This window comes from Haemaphysalis longicornis, unplaced genomic scaffold (genome assembly GCF_048455015.1).
Source record: "Haemaphysalis longicornis isolate Haplotype H1 unplaced genomic scaffold, Haemaphysalis longicornis Haplotype H1 scaffold_10, whole genome shotgun sequence".
NCBI lineage: Eukaryota > Metazoa > Arthropoda > Arachnida > Ixodida > Ixodidae > Haemaphysalis > Haemaphysalis longicornis.
In genome coordinates this window covers 33,121,784-33,144,519 of record NW_027526204.1, presented here as the reverse complement: position 1 = coordinate 33,144,519, position 22,736 = coordinate 33,121,784, and the positions used below count along the sequence as shown (strand labels likewise).

Below are 22,736 nucleotides of genomic sequence, written 5' to 3'. Positions count from 1 at the left end.
CTGAAAAAAATATAACACCTATAAATAATACGTAAAAATGCAGTTTTTCTGCGCTTGATGCTGTTTTTAAGGTATTCTTGCTATGCGCAGATCATTCGAATATAAGCCCAGCCCGCACATATGTGTGGGTATGTTTTCTGTGTGAAATACTCTGAACTTTCCATTTTCACTTGTCGAAGCATCATTAGGAAGGGGTAGATACACAGAATTTAATTACTTGTGGCCATTTTTTCTAAAATATTTTTGTTGGGAAGGGAAGGGTTATCTGCTGTCAAGGCATAAGCGTTCGCTCATGAGTAGCCCCTATCATACAGAAGTTGTCGCTTTCACACATTGATTGAGTCTTCCCACTTTATTCTTGTCTTTAGAAGTACATCAAAGAATGTAATTAATACAGAATAGGGTCCAAGAGAAATATACTGCAGTGATCCACTGCAGTAGTATAGTGCGGTTTTATACTCCCTTAATATTCAGAAAATGAGAAGTAGATCAACAGGTGTCTTGACGTTTCAAAGAGTTGAAAAAAATATTTTATTGCTACTGGCTAACCTATAAGCCAGCGTTTCATCAGTATTCATGCGAGTGTGTAAAGCAGTGATCATTGCCCAGGAGTTTCCCAGCCAAGATTTTATACCTTTAGTAGAGATACGCAGCATACGGCGCGATAATAGGTCTTTTTTGTTACGGATGAAAGTAAATCCACTTTTGGGGCAATTGAGACCGACGACCGGGCCTATTACAAGAAACTATGCACGCAATAGGCACTACATACTGCTTCAGCGCTCTTGCATCGGCGGCCAAAGAGATGACTGAAAACTTCACAAAGGGCAACGCGGCAGCTGCAGCTGAAGAACGCTCAGTGAATTGGCCTCCTTTAGACATTAGGAAGACGTGATGAAGCTCCGTGTGAGCGCATCATTAACGGAGAGCAGTATTGCGTGCGTTGCAAGGAGATTGGGCACCTTGCTATTCATCCGAACTGCGCAGCGACGGCAATTTACCAAAAAGTGGCAAGGAAAAGGAGGCCCACAGGAGCGAACAAAGCTCACGCCGGGAATCAAGACGCCGATTTATTTTTTTTATTTGTTTATTCATTTATATGTTGTTCATTTATTCGGGAGTGTCCACCAAAAGCACTATGCTTCCGTGGGTGGGGCAGGGTACGGTGCATTGAAGTACAGGTTCCATGGAATCATGGAAGTACAGGTGCGTGGAAGTACAGGACTTCACTCAGGGGAAACAAACAATATAGTAGGGAGACTGCTTGAGAAGTGCAATGAATTGACATAGTAAGGCGAAATGCACCCAGAGTACCATGTATAAGCGCCATTCTAGTGCGGGGCTCATCGGGTAAAGTTTGCATAGAACAGCAGATAGAACCAAAGACCCCAGTCTTTACGTCCCACGAGCGGAAAAGCCAAGACGTGGAACGGCAATATAAGGAATGACAGTTTGAACAGCAGCCGAGGCGTCCAAACTTAGCAGCAAAAGCTCTGTAAAGTCTAGCAAAAAAAGTAAGAACTACGCACTGACTTTCGCCAATGGACAGAAGCTCACAGTGACTGCTGGTGCGACGATGAGATGAAAGTATTCGACTGAAGTGAAGCGTTTACATCGAGGCCTCCAGACTGGCACTAGTACACTACCGTGGTCACACGTTGAACCAGAATTACCCTCACGAAGTAATACCTTTAATCAAGTGTACCAAATCACGAGATTCCCATTATGATTAAGATAGATCTACTAGTGAAAGAGAAGAAACAGCAACTTCCGAATATTGCTGCAGCAGGAACTTGCACATTGGAAGAGCCCCTGATTTGTGTTCATCTACTGATACATGCTCTACACCAAATCCTCGAGTATTACAGGAACCAGCTGCTTCAGGAGATCACGCAGACATTGGCACAAATTATACCATCTTCAGGATTATCGCAGACGACGCCTGCCAGTCAACGACATCGTCAACATGCTGAAGAATGACCAGTAATGACCAGTAAGCTGACCAGTAATGAATGCATCGGCATCTTTAACGCCTTCTGACTTCCTGAAGGGGAATTGTCACTTGCTCCGACAGTCTCCTGGAGAGTTGATGGAGCTCTTAAGAGTTGTTGGCTAGCCTGTGGCAATTGTACTTTACCAGACGCGAGGAGATGGACAAGGTATTGTGAGTTAAAATGCAGCCGTAGGATATCGGGTACCCAGGAGTCAACAGAAAACAATAAGGTTTGATTGATTGATTGTAGGGTTTAACGCGCCGACGCAACGCAGGCGATGAGGCGCGCCGTAGTGGAGGGCTCCGGATTAATTTTGACCACCTGGGGATCTTTATCGTGCGCCGAAATCTCGTACACACGGGCGTTTTTGCTTTTCGCCTCCATCAGAAAAGCGGCCGCCGCGGCCGGGAATCGAACCCGCGACCTCGTGCTCAGCAGCGCAACGCCTTAGCCACTGAGCCACCGCGGCGGGTGAGAAAACAATAAGGTTGACGCAGAGGCCGTTGTGTAATTCGTCACGACACCCCCCCCCCCCAAATTATTCCTACTCTATGCTGCAGAAGTTTTCAATACATACTTAGTGTACGTGTGGCCATGGAGAAAATGAATGCAGTCCTTGTTTCGTATTACGCGTGAATTCTCCTTCGCTCTTGCCGCCTTCGGCCAACGCTGACCATATTGAGTGCAAGTCGATGCTTCATTTGAGAAAACGGCAACCCAGAAACAGTTTTCTGGTGACTGGAGACTTTAACGCGTATGTCCCATCTTGGGGACAAGAGTACCGCCGACGGACGAGGGACAAATCGTGCGGAGACGGTGGGCACTGCTTGCCTCACGCTCATTAACGACTTAGAACACCCTACTAGGAGCGGATGTCCGGCAGGGAAGCGGGATACCGTCATTGACATAACTTGGGCGCACCCGGATTTTGTCAGTGAGTGGCACTCTGGTGTAAACCGTATGAGGTTTGCCCACTACACAACATATATTGAAGTAAACACAAAGCTTCGGAAACCGTAACCGCCGAACATAGACGGTGAATGGGGGTGATTTGCGTACAGATATCGCAGCGTAACAACAGTCCCTATTACAGAGCACTTTCAACGAGCAGTTCCATACTCCACGTGAGAGGTGGTTGTGAGTGAGGACATTGCGGCCCCTTACAAGCCTTTGTTTAGATGATAGAGGACTGTGTTCCGCTATCTGAAAACTGAACGACATTTCCATGACCTTCTCAAGGCGGAGCCAAAGCAGATTATGCTCAACCCCACGCTGATTCTCGCGCAAAATCAGAAGGGCTGGATCAGAGCGCCTCCTTCAGCGCAAGGACTGATTCTCAAAAACTATTGTACGCCTGCCGTACCCTAACGGGGTAGGTGAAAACCCCCAATACACCACGCAACGTGTCTTGGGTGACCAGACTTTCTGCAGAAGTATTCGCAGCCCCACGCTGCTCTCAGCTTCTTCCCGAAACGGACCCACCGCTCCCCACGTACTAGTGGCAACCTCCAAAGTGTTATGTTGTGCAGAACTCTTCGTTCACTCCACAGGAACTGGTGATAGCGCTGGATGCACTTAACTTGAAAAGCGGTTCAGGCGAATACGGCAACACATGACGCATGCTCCGGAATCTGGATAGGGACACCAGGATACAGCTCATGTCTAAACTGAACATTGTGTAGATGTCTGGAAATACAAGAAGCTCTCCGTGGTCCACAATATTCTCGAGGCAGAAAAGATGAACCGGATCAGTAACATGCAGCCTGTCGTGCTTCCTACCACGCTTTGCCCGCTCATCGAGCACATTGTTTTAACAAGGTTAACCAACCTTTTTGAACACGCCAGCTCAAACCCGTGCTACAGCGTAGCGCAAGCTGGGTTCCGACCCGGGCTTTGTACCCAAAACAGTTCGATATTTCTGCGGGAATTTACTTGCACCATAATACAGGGCAGAACAAAAGTCTCCGCCGTGCTTGTCTTAGTTGGGGCCTTAAAAGAATTTTGATACCGTTCAGCATAGCGCTGCTATCGCGGTTCTGAAGGACAGCGTTTCTGGTACACGCATGGATTATTTCGTGAAGGGCTTTTTGAATGCCCAGACATTTACATGACAACGGTTCCGCATAATCTCCTTGTGTTCACGAGCACCACTAGAATTGCACAAGGCGCAATTCTTTCGCAACCACTATTCAATTTTCAAATGAGAAAGATAGCCAAATGCCATGACATCCCAAACCTACAGAAAACAAAGTATGACTACAAGATTAACATCTTGGCGGACCTAGAAAGTACAGCACTGGATGTGCGTGACGTGGTTGCCACAGTACATGATCTAGGCTATCAGCAGGATTCTTTTGCAACCGGGAAATGGACGAGATCACCACGTGATAAAAATTACCAGTGGCTTAGCGCGGCTACGCCAGGATATACGTAGCGTGAACTAAGGTTCAGCTGCTTATTCTTAGCTTTCTCGGTTGTCTAGGATTAACTTTATTATGAGGTATACTGCTGCTTCAATGACGCACCCACGGTGTACGTATTATGTGACGCACGTATATTAATTTCACTCAACGTCCAGTTGCTTCTCTATTCCCACAAAGTTGGCTCGGTGGTTCGACACAGCTTCAGACTTGGCTACTGCGCCATTGAGGCGCACAGCTGGGCACGCGCCGACGCCAGTACGTCTGCCGCGGCTATGACGTCACTTCTCTGGAATCCACAGGCCAGCGAGCCGCGCGCGGCAGCAGCGGCTCCGGCGCTCCTAGCTGTGCGCCTTCTTACGTCACTGCCCCTCGCGCATGCGTAGCACGGCTCTGCAAGAGCTACGAGAAACTGATCAACCTCTGCCTGTGTAGCTAATGCTAGGAAAAGAAATTTGGTCTTCATTGTTACCTCGACCACTTGCAAGCGCTAGTGCCTTTACCATTGAACATACAGCCAATCGGTCGAACTGACGCCAATAGATGGGTCCGTATACTTGGCGTGCCTCTGCACGAAGGAGGAAGGGCAACCGAGTGGCCCGAACACTCAAAATTGCTTCGAAGCAGCAGCTGCAGATTATTACCCGCCGCGGTGGCTCAGTGGCTAAGGCGTTGCGCTGCTGAGCACGAAGTCGCGGGTTCGATTCCCGGCCGCGGCGACCGCTTTTCTGATGGAGGCGAAAAGCAAAAACGCCCGTCTGTACGAGATTTCGGCGCACGTTAAAGATCCCCAGGTGTTCAAAATTAATCCGGAGCCCTCCACTACGGCGCGCCTCATCGCCTGCGTTGCGTCGGCGCGTTAAACCCCACAATCAGATCAGATCAGCTTCAGATTATTAAGAGAATAGGAAACCGCTTCGGAGGCGCGAGTACAAAAGTATCCGCACACTCACACAGGCTATGCTGATGCTGAATGCTTGTTATGGTGCAGTATGCTTGGCCCATATTAACGTCCGCCACCATCAATTCAATATTAAGCACCCGGAAAGCCTTCGAGTCACTAGTGGCATATCTGAGCACACACATGTGGAGGAACCTCACCGTTATGCCCGCCCAGCTTCACCTAAAGCTTTAATGAAGAGGAGGTGTGTCATACGTGTAAGGCGAAATGTAGCCACCCGCGATATTGAGATCGAACAAACCTTGGCTCCCGGTCACTTCAACCGGCATTCCACCCAACTACCAACTTTCGTTTGCCAATCAGCAACGACGTTTTATCACTATATGGCACTGCTGAACACCATATTTTTGTCGGGCGGAACTTCATGGAATCAAGGCACGGCGTCCACCGCTGCACCGACGCGGGGTTGCTCTCAGTAGGGCTAACACTACCTCCATAGCCAGAATAAACGGTGGCGTTCACTCACCAGGCCCAGTGAAGGAGCTTCTTGCTTGGGTTGTACGTCGTTTGACGAATCTGCTTGGCTCGGGGGCATTTCTTTTGCGAAAATAGGAGTTTCAAGTCAGTTATCAAAAGACCTAAATAACTTTCAAAAACGAGAGACCCAAGGACATTGGAACCAGCTGCTCCAAGAACATTGAACCAGCTTTCTAGCTCCACTCTATCTCGACAGAAGATGCTGTGGTGCAGAATAGAGCTAGTCAGGCGAGGCTGTGATTACATACGGCTGGCTACGTCTATTATTTTGCTGTATTTGAGAGGCCCACGCCATGATATTGTCACGAAGCCGAGGACGACGCTGTTGTCTTCAAGGAGAAACAAGTTTATTGGAGCGAACTTGTGCTCCCCTAACAACTAAAAAAAATACAGGGGCGGCGAAGCAGCGGTAAACAAAGTGACTTGCGTCGGCGAGCATCGAAGATTCGAATGCCGCGACGTCTGCTGTGCAGGCTTTTATCTTTCGGCGCGAGAGTTTCTGGAACCGTCGATTCACATCCAGAACATTGTAGATCACAGAAGATTATTCTGGGCTAGCGGTGTTAGGGCAAAACTCTCTGCTTATCTGAATGATATAGCCCGTGCGGCATAAAAATGAAAAATGGAACACGCGCTTCGCATGGGGCCTAGATAACAGATCGGGGCACGGCCGGGCAAGGAAAACAAACAATAAATAAACAAACCCGTATATGGTTCCAAGCAATATTGCCTGTTTTTCACACGCCGATCTTACGTTTGACTCCATGTTGCTGTAATACATGTTATGTAGACGGATTGCCTTATTTAACCTAATAAAAGCTATCGTACCTGCCTACCTCGGTGACACAAGCCACGGCGGTTGGGTCGGGGCCGTTGTGTGCCTGCGGCTTGATCTAAAAAGAAAGCGCGGACTTCACTTCATGCAACACTGCTTTCCGCAATCTATCTCAGATTTACAACACGTTTTTCTAATTTGGAGTAGGTGCCGGACAAGCGTATATCTATCAAACTCTTCCAGAGCGGCCGTATGCAGCGCGTGTACACGCTATACTACATGGAGGGGAAATCGGAAGACCCAATGGGTTCCTTTGATTTACCGCTCACCGCCGCTCCGCCACAGAGGAAGTTTTTTGACCCTGCTAGATCTGTGTAGGACGACGTTCTTTCCTCCTCCGAGCGACGGCTGTTCGCCGCCGGGCGTTGTTCGTCATCTTTTATTCGCATATTCGCTCTATATATTCTGGCCCAATACGCGAATGTACCGCATTGTTCAGAGTAACTCGCCAAGCCCGTATCGCACACCTCTTAAAGCCTTCCTCACTGCTGTAGAATACCTCAATCCTACCTACAGCGCAGACAGCAAGGGAAGGTTCACAAACTTTACGGACAGCCGTGAAGCCTTCGGTGGACTTGGTCAGGTACCACACATGGGAACTACATGCGACATATCAAGAGCATCCGCCGTCGATTGAAGGACCGCAGCAATATAGATGTCCGAGTAGACTTGATACTAGACCCCACAAGAATAATCGCTAACGAGACCCCTTACGCGTGGGCGTGTGAGTGAGCCTGAAGATCTCTCCCAATTCGGCTGCTCCGTCCCATTCGCACGTTGCGATTACGACCCAGCTGAGGTAAAAGCGGCACCCAAGGAAGCATCTGAGACAGTCATGCGGGGTCTGATAACGCAAGGTGCTATTGCCGGCACAACTGCCACGTGTCGCGGAAGTGCTCCAGAAAAAGGTACGAGATAGAGTCACTCTGACCGAGGATGTGTTGGAAAAGTGGCGGACCTACGTGCCGAAGCGGCATCAGCATGCTGATGAGGACCAAGCACCTGAAACAGCGGTTACCTGCACCTTCTGCGCAGAAGGACAAGACCCACGGGGCAGCATATGCTATGGGCTTGTCCACGGTACAAAGGCAACGCCTAATTTACCGTCCACCAAGTATTCGGCGTCTCTATAACTACGAACACGGTGCATATCAGCAATACATGGCATAGGTGGTTCTCTCTCTCTCTCTCTCTTTCTCTGTCGAGTGGTAGTTTTCCCACTCTACAGGTATTGACCCCCGCATGCAAATATTCCCGTGCAGGCCGCTGTGTCATCCTCGTGCAGATAACGATCTTGATGAGTTTTATGTATCAGCTCATTAGGAAGGCGGTAATTATGTCATGCTGACAGCCTTCTCCTCCGCTACCTTCTACGCATACAACAGACAAAATGCTGGGATAGAGTGAGGGAAGCAGCTTTACTTGCACCAGTCAAGAGCCCTAGGAGGTGAGGAAAAATGCTCCCAATTGGCTCCGTAGGCTGTCGGCTGTCGGCTACCGTATCTGTCGGCTGAATTCCTTGGGACTCAGCAGCAGCCAGGCCGAGATGATGACTTTACTTTGTACTCTAGCGGGCAAGCTGAGTAGCAGGGTCTTCCACGGCGTTCCAAAGTGATTGTTCAACGAGGGACATGTTCATATCACGTGGACGAGGTCCGTGATGCCGTTGCCGTTTTTAAAACGGTGGTTGAAGATATCCGGTTGCTATTCACGGCATATGAGCGGGTTCGAAAAGTGTCCGTTAGGGCTCCTTCTCCATATGGTGTACTTTCTTCGAAGCTGCTTCCTAGCATTGGGATATATTTTTCGCGAGAGTCTATAGCACTGGGTGATTTTTTCAAAGTCCTAAGTTTCCCTTCCAGCAAGTATGGGTCTGCAGGAGGTGTTGGGGCATTAGAGACTTCTAGGTGACCGTTTCTGAGTGTCCGCTCCGCTCCGATAGCAAGCCCAAGCACCATTGTACATGGGTGGCACGCTTGGGTGCTAACAGCGATACCGGAGCGCGGCCCCGCTCCGCTAGCCGGGGTCTTATAGCTGAGCGTGGAGGCACCTCCCGCTACAGTGCGATAATCTACAATGTCCAACCCCTGTAATACGAGCGCGCTGCACAAACTCCGCTTCATCAGTTGAAACACGAGCTACAAAACGGAGAAAGCTCTTCCGAATAGGCAAACGAGCGAAAAACGTGGACATAGGGCAGGCCAAGTTTTATGCACCTCCAAAAGCAGCAACCTTGCCTATGATGGTCGAAATTTGAATTGGTGACTTCAATAAATATTTTGCATAGTTATATCGTGTCAGGGACTCAATTATATCAAAAACGTGCAGTAAGGCACTAAACAAGAAAGTTTGCTTTATTGGAGTGACTAAACTCCCAATTTTCTGGATGACGTTTGGTTTACACACCACCAGGGACCGAGCAGTGGCGCGAATGATTCCCCACTGAGCAAAATACGGCTATCGCTTATCGCTTAAATGCGGTTCTTCCACTGACGCTCCGCCCTCGCTGAGCGGGCTGCCGGCTGCGGACCCGATTATCAGAAAGGGTCAGATAAAACTCTCTACTGACGGTGTTCGTCCGAAAAATGAGCCTTCGGATGGTCGTTTCAGCCTTTTGGATCCCGAAGAGGCCCTGATGAGCTGGGGGCCACATGACTGTCACTTTCGTTACTCGCTCTCTTACATTTTCGATAGTTTTACAGGCACCAGAGGATATTATGCCTCTGTCGTTGTTCATTATACCTGATGGAGAATTCGCTAATTATCTCGCTTGTCTCCGGTTTCGTCATTAACAGGGCGATGGCTACTTCATCTGCTTCCTCCGAGTCAGAGGTCTTGATTGTGCAGCATGAGTGAGGGATTACATTTCTTATGATAGCTACAGTAGTGTCCCTTTCTTTTTTGGCGTTCGGTGGTGTCTGCGTATAGGACGTCCAATCTACCACCGTATGTACTTTGTAGGGTGGTTTCCCTGCTTTTCCTCCTACCTACCTGATAGACGGGGTGCATGTTCTTGGGTAGGGGCGGTATTGGCAGCATTTCCGTGATTTCTTTAGACATTTTAATGCTACTAGAGATTGTCTTAGGTACAAAGCCCAGCCACTCTAGAAAAATAAATTTTTCCAATTGGACGAAATTCTATATTAGAGTACACGACGCTGCTCGTTGTTTGTGAACGCCTGTCCACAGGCTGACAAGGCCTGAGGGCGAGCTCAAGGTGTTCAATTAAGGCCAACCATTGGGTCATACACCCAAACGATAGCTCATCATTTGAAGAAAGTATCTGGCATACAGAAAAGGCCTCTGATGGTCTCTGCGCCAAAGAAACTTAGCAGTAAGGTGAACGAACATGCTCTAGCGGCGACAAAAGTTCAGCGTGTCAAAAGCTTATCACATGTGATGCCGACTGTTCCATTTCAGTAGTGGTGTTTCTGGTGACTACGCTGACGTGGGGTAAGGTGTGCATTGTTCCTAGTGCAGGGTGCATAAACAACCGCAAAGGGGAACATCCCCCGTCAATGAAAGCAGCTGCAGAGTTCACTGGCTGAGCCCCTGCGAAAGCCAAAGATGCGAATATTTTATTCCGGTGATCAAAACTGTTAACATGAGCCCGAAAAATGTAAACAAAAAATATAAAAAGCTTGCTCCCTGAAAAGGGCAGTTGTGAAGTTTGGCAGCGAGATGCTTCGGACGCAGTGAGAAGAGTTGTTTGGATTTCGTTAAGAATACAGTAACAGTTTGATATACAGCTTCAATCTTTCGGCGTAACGAACAAAGTTGATTGCAAGCACTAGCTCCACCTGCTGTTTGTTTGTGTGCAGGTTTCTTTCTTAAACTCGGAAAGACTCGCCAATGTACTCGCTTAACGCAATATAATAAAGCGCAATCTTTTGGACGGATCACTACTCTGGGACACTACCCTTTTTCCATGCTTATGGAACCAGCTCTTCTAAAGCATTCAATAAATTAGTGCTAATTGGTTTTCTTTGTTGAAGTAGGGGGCACTGGTTCATTAATTAAGTTTGTCTTTCTTCTAATGTGCATGCACCATTCACGTTGCGGGAAGGAGCAATTCGTTATTTTCATTTTGCCATAAAGTACCTATACTGAAACTGATACCTTGATTTATCCTGCACTTAGACATATTTGTACACTGATCGTGGAGTTCCATGCCATTTTATGGGATTTTACTGGGGAGTTCTACAGGTAATGGTGCCACCTTAATGAGAACGGAAGCCGTAATAAACCACCATGGGTGTGCCGAAACAAGCTCAACAATAGAAGAAAATTATCGAGGCACAATTATAGCGGCTTCACGTTGGTAGAGGGGCTTTAAAAATGCACTTTTTTTGGCAGTTCAGCACTAACATTACGACACTTTGTCCCCACAGGTGGTCCCAAGTTCCTGACTTCCCTATTTTGCACGGCGAGGATAAGTGATATGACTTCACCACCCCTGCTTCCGGAAGACGGTCTTTGCTCCTATACGTTCCTGGATTCCATTTATTTGCCCAACGCACAGAAGCTGACACCTCCTTACACCAGCGGGGCAAAGGAATTCATTGACGTAGCGAAGATTTCCCAGAAGACGGAATATGGTTTTGGGCTTCACTGGAAGTGAGTCTTTTTTGTCATTGATATTCCGTTTGCATCAGCAGTGTACAGATTGATAGGTGCAAACTCTGGAGCTCACTCCTGAATTCCCAAATAATATGATGGGGCACGCCTACACAAAAATGCTTCCCATTGGTGAAGGAAATCCTAGGGCGTCTGAAATTATACGCTTTGTTGGTTAAAACTCGACAATACTTATGAAAGACTTTTCACTGCACCGTTCTATTTTCGTTTCGTGTCTTTTGTTTCATAATCATAGATTTGTTGTGACAGCGTTGCTTGTTTTCTGCATAAATGGTGAGAAACAACACCGCGTGGTTGCTTTTTGTGTAGGGTCATCTAGAGGAAAAAGAAAGGAGCAGTTTGGACAATTTCTCCAGGCGGGCATGCTAGAGTGGACGTGCACGTGCCAACATTCTTGCGCGTGCGTTTGTGAATATGCTTATCTTGACCTGCGGTTACACTGGCTGTTCTCACGTACCGTTCATCCGCAAAGTTGGAGGTTATGGTTTGCTCGCATAGCGAAGATCAAACTCATCAATGTAGAGCAATATAATAGCGGGGAAACTTGAGCCTTCAACAGGCTTCTCTGCGGCGCCCTGCAGATATCATGGTTTCACAGAATAATTGCGTACACCGAGCAGTTACCAAATGCTAGAAAATTTACAAAACAATACCATACGAACGTTGAGAGAAAATAAAAACAAAACAAAAGAAACAGAAAAGCAAAGGGTAGAGAAGAAAATATTGCTGAGCACTTCAGCTCAGCCACTTTCTAAAGTAAGTGTGATGCCTGTTCCTCTGGTATTCAGGTTACGTTGCGAGGCAACCTCCTTCCGCATTGCCCTCAATACGCATTGTCGGAGACCGAATCCAAGAAAATGGGGCTAACACCGAAACTATTCCACCCTCAAAAGACAGCCCACCAGATTGGCAGACTTTTCGCCCGCACAAGAAACCGCAACCATGGCATCACAGAAGCTAACCTCCTTCGCCAAGTGCGAGTATTCTTTATCAGTCCGATCTCATACGGCGCCCCCTTTCTAAGGTTTAGGCAGGCCGAAATTGGACGCCTCCATTGCATAATACGCAAGTCGGTTAAGTTGACTATAGAGCTCCCACAGCTTACCTCTACTGACAAGCTTCTTAAATCCGTGGTATACAACACCCTCGGGGAGCTCGTTGAAGCCCAGCGTGTTGATAAACTCCACCGTCTGGCCTCTTTTTTGAAAGGTAGGTCCGTCCATCCTAAAAAAAACTTCGCATCTCGTTTGCTACGCAGCGTCAAAATAAGGTCAATTTGTGTGACTGTCCGATCCTGCTACAGTGTGGCTCCCATCCTCCGGAACACGAATCCTGCATCCATCAAGAACGCCGCCTTGCGGGGGCCGAGGCCTTACACGAGGCCCACGGTTTTCACACCTGTACCTGGTACGTCCACGCAGCGGAACCTCCCGACCGTGATGCCTGCGTTGCCGTTGTCGTCAACTCCTGAGGAGACTCCGTTGATCTGTGCTCGATCTCCCCGCCGTACACTGAATATGGTGAAGAAGTCGCCATTTCTCTACCCTTACAGCTGCCCCGGCCACTACAATAATCTCTCAGCAGGCTCTTGGAAACTTTGTTACAAGTCGTGTATCCCCCATCACTGCAAACATCCTGTAGACACAACTGAATTCCCCTGCACATTGCCCCCGCATGATATAGACACCGGCCCATCCGTACCTTCCGGATAACAAGCTGCCAAAGGAGGTAGCCCAATATTTCTGCTGCCGGGATTGCTCGGATGCTGTCGGTCCACCTTAAAGCGGAGGGAGTTTTTCAGTGCCCGCATCCCGCATCCCGCAACACTTTCCCGCATCCCGCACTGTGCCACCTGCAACGCGCCTTGCGGTACTGCCACACGAGCACGTGGTGCGACGCATCTTTTGCTTCCCTTCACCACATAGTGGGCGCGTGCGCCGCGAAACCCCCTCCATGCTACTCGGTCTGTGCTCCTTACCACGCTATAACAGTGAGAGGCGGGGTGGTCAGCTCCGACCCGCCAGCGCAGGAGTGTGTGATACAGCTGGCCGAGCTCGCCGGTACGCTCCACTGGCTCCTGGCCGTCCATTAGGGTACTGTAGTGTGCTGGGGCTGCCAGCCGGTGCCTTATTTATACAGCTTTGGATGAATAGTTTTCACCACCCCTACCACTGGACTGTATAGGTGCTATTTATTGAAAAGTTTAGATGTCACTTTCTTATCTCTGCAACAGTGGAAACCGCCGCAGAAATGTCCGATGCGCCACGGACATGGCGCGGCTTCTGAAACCACGCCCCCAACGCCAAAACAAATGCACCGGCGTGCAGCGTCTGCTCAATTTCAACCGGATTCTCAACGGTAGTGACAGCAAAGATGTTATTAATTGCACTCGGATTGTACTCGAGGCATTAGTTTGCGTTTTGTTGGGTAGAGTGTTGAAAGTCCAACGCAAATCATGTGCTTGGCACGGACAAGTACAGCCATCCCACGGAGCCCCACGTAACCAGTAACGACGCACTCACGTGGTTGCCTGCATCCGTGCTTCACCAGTGCATACAAGTTATAGAGACCTCACGGCAGTGTTTAAGTAGTCACAAATGTCATGAGACTAATACCGATGAGGATCAGGACAACTTCACAGCAGAGTGTTACGGGTTGTTCTACCGGGGGTGAAATCAATCCTTTGTTTATGTTGGACATAGAAAATTTATCTGTAAAGACACAAATGTTCCAGAGGGGTTTATTTGTACCGTCGGGAAGGGATAATTAGCTAAGCAATAGCACTAAAGATATCGAGCAATCTTTTTCACATTGTTCAAAGGCAGTTAGTCATCTTATATTTTTGGGGAATCGCACAGAAGAGGGTGACCTAGCACCTGGTACATAGCAAACCACTATAATCATCATTGTAGATCTGTTATTCTTCCCCATTAAAAGGGTTCCATGGTAGGTGTCGCAGATCCGCTCTCTGGCGGCGAAACCTTGACGATATGGTCGTTCCGCGACATTTGGGGCCCAAAACCCAAAGAACACCAGAGGCTCGCGACGACGTGGGCGTGATAACTTGACTTTGCCACTGACCACTGACAATGTGAACAGCAACACGAAGAGCCAATGAGAGCCCCGTGTATGAGGAATGGCTGTCCCTCGCAGACAGCCCCTTGCTGACATTAAGCGCACGCTTCGATGGTAGAGGAAACGTACACCCGCGGAGATAGGGATGAAGGCTCGAGCACCTTTGTTGACTAACGAGCCGTGCTTTGCGTTCACGAACCACAGCTCGTACATGTTTTATTCACTGACGTGGCGCACATGCTGGAAACCATGTGTGTTCGCCACCATGCCTGTGCCGACGCGGCGCCGCTGCTACGGCCAAGTTGTATGCATAGGCTGTACGCAACGCAGGCTGCATCGACTTGTGGGCTTTGTCACCATAACGTCGGTTCTGGGAAGGCAATGGCTTTTGCGTTCATCGGTAGGACGACGTTGGGCTGAAATTTTACCAAAACTTCTTTATTGCAGAGCAAAAGTTGGTCGTGCCTACAAGGCTGCAGAATGAGTGCGTTGTAGCGCTGTTCTGCGGTACCGTCTGTGCAGGCAGCTGCAGCAGCGGCAGTATAGTGTCCCAGTGAGCTCAAACGCATTACTTCGGCATCAATTGCAGTTTAGCTCAGCTTCCTACAGCCTACCTGTCCAAAAAGACGAGTGAAGGCGTCGGCACAGACCAGCTGATAGCCAGCTTCCGGGTTTTGGTATCGGTCACAGATTGCTCATCTGTAGATAAGCGCCTTCTCATTTGGCCACTTTCCAGTAGATGCCGCTAGTCTTCCAGCTAATAATGGATTCACTGCTACACGGCCGCTTACACTGAATTGCCGTGGGTGTGCACGCTCATAATTTGTTCTCAAGAAATATTTTATGTTTGTGCTCAACTAATTCGCTGCCGTGGCAAAATACGCGTGCACCTGGGCTGCAGCGTTAGAGATTTCGTGCTTCATGCGCGCTTCCGTTCGCGACCGTGGCCCCACTCTGCGGTAGTAATGCGGAGTTCTTATGGGAGGGTGCATAGACCATCACCACATAATATCACTTGGATTATCTATATCTTTTTACGCCACCCCCAAGAATTGGGTGGTAACGGCGAAGACGACGGGTGCCGGCGCCTGTGTTATTTTCTGCGAGACGTGGAATAATGCTCAGACATGGCAGGCATGGTCATGGTGGTTTTTAGAGTTGCGAAGACAACAAATCTAGCGCTAAACATTTATATGACCACCAGCTACAAGAAAGCCCACTGCCAATACATAGGGTCGCTCACGGCCCACGCCGCTGGCCGAGCCTGCCTGATGCCGTCCAAGCCATTCAGCCGCGTGCTACTTCATGCGGTTTAATCCCATCTTATTCCTGTCCTCTAATCTACACATTAAACAATTCCAGGAGAAAACCCCCACCAACAAAGCTATCGCAGGTAGGAACGAAATGAAAACAAAGAAAATGGGGACTAGGCCAACAACAGTTTTAGAGAAAAAAGGATTCGATGTTGATTAAAAATAAAATGCACGCCAGATCTAACAGAGCTACACTCTACATCCACACCAAGAAATTCTTTACTTCAAAGCTCATTTTAAATATAACAATATGAAACTTAATATGCGAAAATAGTTGAAGGACCTTATAAAACGACCACACACTAAAGCTCCATAAAAACGTACATTGATTGTGTCATTACAGCAAGTTCTAGAACTATGCGAAATTGGTGCATCAATAACCCTTTTCTCACCGCATGCAGACCCTCGGACACAGTAATCACACTGAACATATCCAGCAGACATAAATTCACTAGAAGTGACACGGAACCTGATAGTTCAAAAGAAAACAGTACTCGGAGGGAACGTAAACACTTTCGTGAACTAAACATTGCACGGTCTTTCCCATTGTACAGCCATCAACTATATATACACTTCACTACGCTGCCGTGTCTGCGTCACTGTGATCTAAAACTGGAGTTCATCATTCACCAAACCACACTAAGATGACGCCGGAGTCACTACGAACGCGCATTAGGTCCATGGAAAAGTCACCACAAATCACCGCACCTCGCAGCCCTTAAGCTGCTTGCGTACGTAGAGTTAAGCAACATGGACGTCACCGGCCCTGCCGCTTCGAATCGATAACACCTTCGTCGCCAATCTCTTCGTGTAATATCGTGTTGCAATGTGTTTATTTGGCCTTTATTTTGCTCATTCTTGCCCTCACCGATAGTTTCAATCGAAAAACAGTTTTGTTGTTGAGAAAGATGGCGGTTTTTAAGCTAATAAACCTGACGAAGTAGCGCATGTCGTCATTACAGCAACGGGGTCACTGGATCACGAGTGGCCACGGCGGTCTCTGTGTGTTAGGAGATGGTGCTGCGAGCACCACGCGGCTATGGGCGGAGGGCACTTGCTTGAAGGTGTCCTACGTGCAGGGCGTGTCGCATGCGTGTAACTATCAGGGTTTCAAACTTAATGCGCGTGGGCTCCGTAGACTTTTCAATTGTGCCTATTGAACTCCATGCGCACGAGATACTAAAACTGCCTACTGTATGCTATCCTGTTCCAAGATATCTGTAGCGCTAGGAAGACGTAACCTCACCGCGAATTTCTTTGCACAGAAAAGACTATGCTACCAGCGGGAGCTTTATTACTACGAAACCTTCTCGGTGAGGAGAAGATAGAATTGTTACTGATGGAGGGTGTTTTATAAATATATGGCATGGAAGTGCCCATTACCCAGTCCAAACAAGAGGGACCTGCGTACTAGAACTGGCGAATGGAGGGTGCCACTTCCAAGAGACAATGCTGCCGCTGCCAGCACTAAGCAATGGTGTGCATGAGGGTGTTGTCACCTGCGACTTGCCAAGGTACAGTCCGGAGTGGTGTAGAACAATATGCAAACAGCGGAGCTGCATAGGCTGTCACTCCTGTCTCTCAACGTAGGCATAAAAATACTGAGAAAAATTACACCATCTTCCAAAGGGGAACCACGGGGTGATGCGGATGCGGAGCGAGTACTGCTGCTCGCTCAGCTACTGCTACTCGACGTTGTCGTTTCGAAGCGGCTTCTCGTTGTCGTAGTTCAGGTTTCGCTGGTCGACGTTCTCGAACCGCCGCTGCTTTACGTTGTCGTAGTTCAGCATCCGCCGCTCGGCGTTCACGAAGCAACGCTGCTTCACGTGCTCGAGGTTCATGTACTGCTCCTCCACGTTGTCGTTTCGAAGTGGCTTCTCGTTGTCGTAGTTCAGGGTCTGCCGGTCGCTTCAAACGTTTACGTTCAGCGTCGTGTGCCCTTCGCTTCGCAGCTTAGTCTTAATTGGACGTAACGTTGCTGTGTGCGTTTGTGCTGATGCTAGTATGAGGTTGCGTCAGCCCACTCGCAGTCGGGGCTGCTGCTTCCATCACACTGCATCTGAAGTCAACGGAGTCAAGCGGAGCCAACTGACGTCAACAGAAGCAAGCGCTGCACTAACGCGCGGAGCGCGCTACCGCTGCTTATATTCACACTTGAAGGAGAGGAGACTAGAGGAGGAGAGATGCGCAAGCGCCGAGCACGTGCCGTGTGAGTAGAAGCGAACGCACGCGAAGCCCTCGCAGCTGGTAGAGAGAGAGAGAGAGTGGAGAGAGTAACGCGCAGCTGTTTGAGAGAGGGAAGGAGGAGAGTTGCGCATGCGCAGTGTGAGTGCGGACACCGACGACACCGACGCCGACGCCGAAGCGGGACAGGCCACCGCTATGAGATGCTCCGCATCTAAAATTACCGAGCGCACATAAGCGTGCACCTCGTGAGGATCTCCATGTTCGAGAACTCTTGCAATAGCGTTTCTGTTGCTATCTCTCCCGTGGTGCTCTCGCGCCAGTTCCCGGGTGTTGGCGCCTGAAACGGTTAGCGCAGACGCCCAGTGCACACTACAGACACACAGATTCGCGAACTTGGTTAGCGCGGATTCTGGTGTTCGCTAACTGAGTCCACTTTGGGAGAGATGTCAAATCCTGTGGAAAAAACGATCCGGGCCCGCCAGTCAGGAGGAATTTTCAGTGACAACTTCGAAAATCTATTTGAGCTGCAACAGCCCGGCTTCCAACTTAAGGAGAGGAGCCGCCAGCTCTGCTGTTTCTCCAGCCTTGCAGCATTAGTGCAAGCTGCGCCAATTTTATGGGCGAATTTTGTTAGCGGCTCGTTCTATGGCGTATCCTGTGTTCGTCGTCGTTTCATGTAGTCACAGTGATAAAACACCGGAACATGTGTTTTTAACGCCTCGCGCTATAACGTAACGCCTAACAATAAAGCCGTTCGGGACACCTCTTTTCGAACGCCTAGCACTTACATGGTTCATCTGTGATCTACTGGGAGACACCTCGGGCCAGTCGTTTATTAATGCCTCGAGGCAGAACAATGCGTGCATCAAAGACAAGACTTTTACAACAAAGCTGTATACCTCTACCCGTCAACGGTTGATTCTCCGTGAAAAAAAGAACGCCAAGGCGCCAAGAATACACTAATATACGATGCACACTTCGCCACTCCGTGGGTTTCACATTAGGGAGGTGGCCTGAGATTTTTTTAGGCGTCCGGAGTCACGGGCACACTTGGCTTATTTACCGTGAGGAGACAACTGGCCGACTGTCTTTTCCCGTGATGAACAAAACCCTGCTGGAGATCAAAATACTTAGGAACAAATTGATCGGCCCCATTATACCGGCGGAGATGGAGACGAGCCTTGAGATGAGGCTGTATGCCGCCGCATAAATAGAGCCGATGTGCGCGATCAGTTCCACATCTTGCACATTCCCGAACCCTGGAATTTCAAAATTCGAGAAATAATACCTGCGTTGCCTTCTCTACATCCAGCACAGGCATCTGACATTTCGAGAGGAACACGCGCACGATTCTCACCACTGATGCCAGCCCAGTCCAAGGTAGATCATGAAGTATTCGAAATGAAAAAAGCTTGATCTCCATGTGAACGATATTCTAGAGGATTGGTCATTGAGCATTCCACGTCACCCATCAGTGCACCGGTGTTTCTCGTGGAGAAGCCAGATGGCTATTACTGCTTTGTCGTAGACTACCGTGACCAAAATCGTGTCACTTGTGTAGACCCATACCTATTACTTAACATCACCGAAAACCTGTCAGAACTCGATTCTGCAAAGTTTCTCACGGTCGCAAACATCACGTCAAACTATTGGCAGATTGAAATCCACGAATATCACAAAGACAAGACTGCATTCAACTCATTCTCCGGACCTTACCAATGGCGACGGATGCCTGTGGGGTTAGTTTGGGAATTCAGGAGCGGTTTGGGGCCCGACAGCCGATGTCGTCCTTGTGAGGCTGTTTCGAAACAGCTGCCGTTTTCATTTTGACTACACAATAAATTATAGCCGCACGTTCGAAAGTGAACCTCTGACCTACACACTTTACTTCACATGCTACAAGCTGTGGGCTTAAAGCTTGATCCATAGAAGTGCAAATTTCTCCAACTAGAGGAGAAATATCTCCGGCTACTCGTAATCGCTGAGGGGATGCGACATGACCCATCTAAGATCTACATCGTGTAGTATTTCCCCTGGCCTAGAAGAAGGACGGACTTGAGGCAATTCCCGGTCCTTCATTCTTACTACCGTCGGAATGTGCCACTATTCGCTGAGGAGACGCGGCCGCTCACGCAGCTTGTCACCAAGATACCCTTTCAAAAGAAACCCGAGCAGCAACGGACCCTAATGTGGGCGAACGGAAAGTTGGTTTAAGCACCCACACACAAGTTTCGAGGCTTGAAGCGGCCCTTCCCGCTCACGACGGATGTTTCCTAAAGCTACTATACCGGCATGCTGTCACAAGAGTTTCACGACAAAGAACACTCAGTCACGACATAGAACACCCAGCAGGCCGCTGAAATTAACCGAGCAAACGTATACAGCTAACGGTACGGAGTGCCTCACAGTAGTAAGGGCTGTACTCCATTTCAGGTGTGAGGGAGTCTTTTATTGACATAGAAAGTGGAAAAGAAGTTGACTGGGGATATTTTGAACTCACCTGGGAGTTCACCGGCATAGAGCCCAGTCCGGCGGCGTAACGGAGGGGGAATGCAGGGGGTAGGTGAGAACAAATGCGGATAGAGAAGGAGAGAGAGAAAGAAAAAGTTAAGGGGTGCGTAAGGCTGACCGGTAGGCACTGGGCTAAAGCCGTTGTATGATGTTGGTCCCTCGAGGAAGGCCAGGACAAGTAGGAATGGTTCCCGCCGGATGGAGCTGGGTTCTATCTGAAACCTGGTCAGGGTGTGTCCGGGCAGACCGAGACGTTAGAGTGCGGCGCGAAGCTTTGCTCGCAGGCCGTAGTGCTGGCGGCACGAGCAGGGCAGGTGTTCGACGGTCTCGGGCTCTCGGCAGTCAGCCCATGTGGGCGACGACCGTAGTCATTGTCTGTGCAAGCGGGCTGCCACGTTGTAGCAGTCTAGCCGCATTCGGAGGAGTATGGAGCGGGCGTCCCTGCCGATGTGGCCAGGTAGTACCTGTGGAGCTTGGCCGCTCATCGCGCTGACTATTTATGCTTGAACTTTTCTGGTGCCGACGCTTATCCCCGACTGATATAGCTACATTTAGTGTGGCGCCTTGGCGTTGTGGTGCGGCGATTTCCCTCACTCGTGGGGACCCAGCCGTACATCTCGGTTTCCCTATTTGTAGTCAACTTTTTGCAGAGACAAATTTCTTCTCTCTGGACAGGGTGTCTACGTATCTTCTCTGGAGGCCGTTTCAGTATGAGCTTTTCGGGACACGGAATTTTTGGGGACATGGGCGTTTCGGTACAGGGCGATTCAGTGCGAAAACGTATTAGGGCGAGCGTTTTAGGCAGCAACAGGCGTGCGTATGGTTGAGGTAAGAGTTGCAAGCACGCAAATCGTACTGGTTTATTACAATTGCTCTCGCTCGTAATACTGCGGGAAGGCTACTGAAAGATTACTCGTCCTTGTCAAGTATCTATCTTCAAAGAAATTGCAATGTTATGTGCTGCTTTCAGATAATCTTGCTCTTTAGTATTTTAATGACCTATAGCCACCAGCATTTTATACAACATAATGCTGTTAGAAGATCATCATGTTTTATTCACTCGTTTTTAAAAAATTAATTATCACGTGTTTTTTTTAAATCTCAGCAATTGTAGTATACATTTCTTTCGCTTTCTAGAACCCGCCAATAAAGCCGTGTAATTGAAGGAGCCCACAGGTGCAAGAGTGTGTGCGTTGCTGTCTTTTGATAACGTTTTGATAACGCCACCGCATAGCCTCCGTCTAGCATCATCGTTTGGATAGGCCCTGGTAGAATTAAATGACCAGAAGGCCCTAGTATAATATTGAGAATTCTATGCAATGTTTTTTGCATCGTGGGTACAGAATATTTTTGCAAGCACTGCTCACTTTTTTTTTCTGCGGTTGGCTGGAAATAATACTTGTCCTAATTTGCTTTCGGTTTTCGTTTTATCTGAGACCAATATCAGCTTCGGCTTTGTCTCATTTGAAGTTTCTGCGTACATCGGCGCGAATCCTGCGTCATTTTGACCGCCTGTACCTATTGAACTTCACACGGACGGTGCGGAGTGGGCATTAGTGCCGTGCTAGTTAAACGTCGTGATGGCGTGAACACGTGACGGCTCATGCCAGTCGTTCGCTTTGGAAAGCGCCGCCCAACTACGCGGCCACGCAACACGATTGCCTGGCAGTCGTATCTGCGACGCAACGCTTTCTTTCTTACCTGTACGGCCATAGCTTTACCGTAGTTACGGACCATAACTCACTGTGTTGGCTTGTGAACCTCCGCGACCCTTCAGGCCGTCTTGCACGGTGGCATTTGCGTCTCCAGGAATTCAACTTTACGGTCACCCACAATAGCGGCTGCAAACATTCTGATAGAGATTGCGTTTGCCGCCTCCCAATGGAAGCAACAGGTGGTGATTCTTATAACCTGGACGAAAATCTAGCAGCTTTGACAAAGGCGTTCTCTGACTTCAGTACATTCAAGAAGGCACAACTGCAAGATCCGCATCTATCATCACTGTCTGACTGCGCACATCACAGTCCAACGCACACCTCCTTTTTTTGTGTGCACGACGGGGTGCTCTACAAACAGAATTACTCGTCAACCGGTTCCTGATTGCTTTCTGTGGTTACCCAACGCTTACTTGTTTCGGTTCTCCACACCATGCACGATGATGCCACAGCGGACCACATGGGACTTGCTCGGACGCTTTACCCCATGCTCCAGCGCTTTTAATCGCCCAAAATGCGTCAGGTGACAGAAAGATACAGCGCGAGGGTCCTCCAAAGTTAACTGCACAAGACGACTGCGTCCAGGCTACTTGGCTAGCTGCAACCGGTA

The 22,736-nt window shown here is 48.9% G+C and overlaps 1 protein-coding gene across 1 annotated transcript in view; it reads left to right on the top strand.

The window, feature by feature from the left end:
* The window catches only part of LOC144159780 (uncharacterized), a 45,103-nt gene extending 32,307 nt beyond the window's left edge, over positions 1–12,796 (top strand). The window contains exon 3 of the mRNA XM_077691468.1: positions 12,629–12,796. Within this exon, the coding sequence (XP_077547594.1) occupies positions 12,629–12,796 (168 nt within the window). The remainder of the gene's footprint in view (positions 1–12,628) is intronic.
* The last annotated feature ends 9,940 nt before the right edge of the window (positions 12,797–22,736 follow it).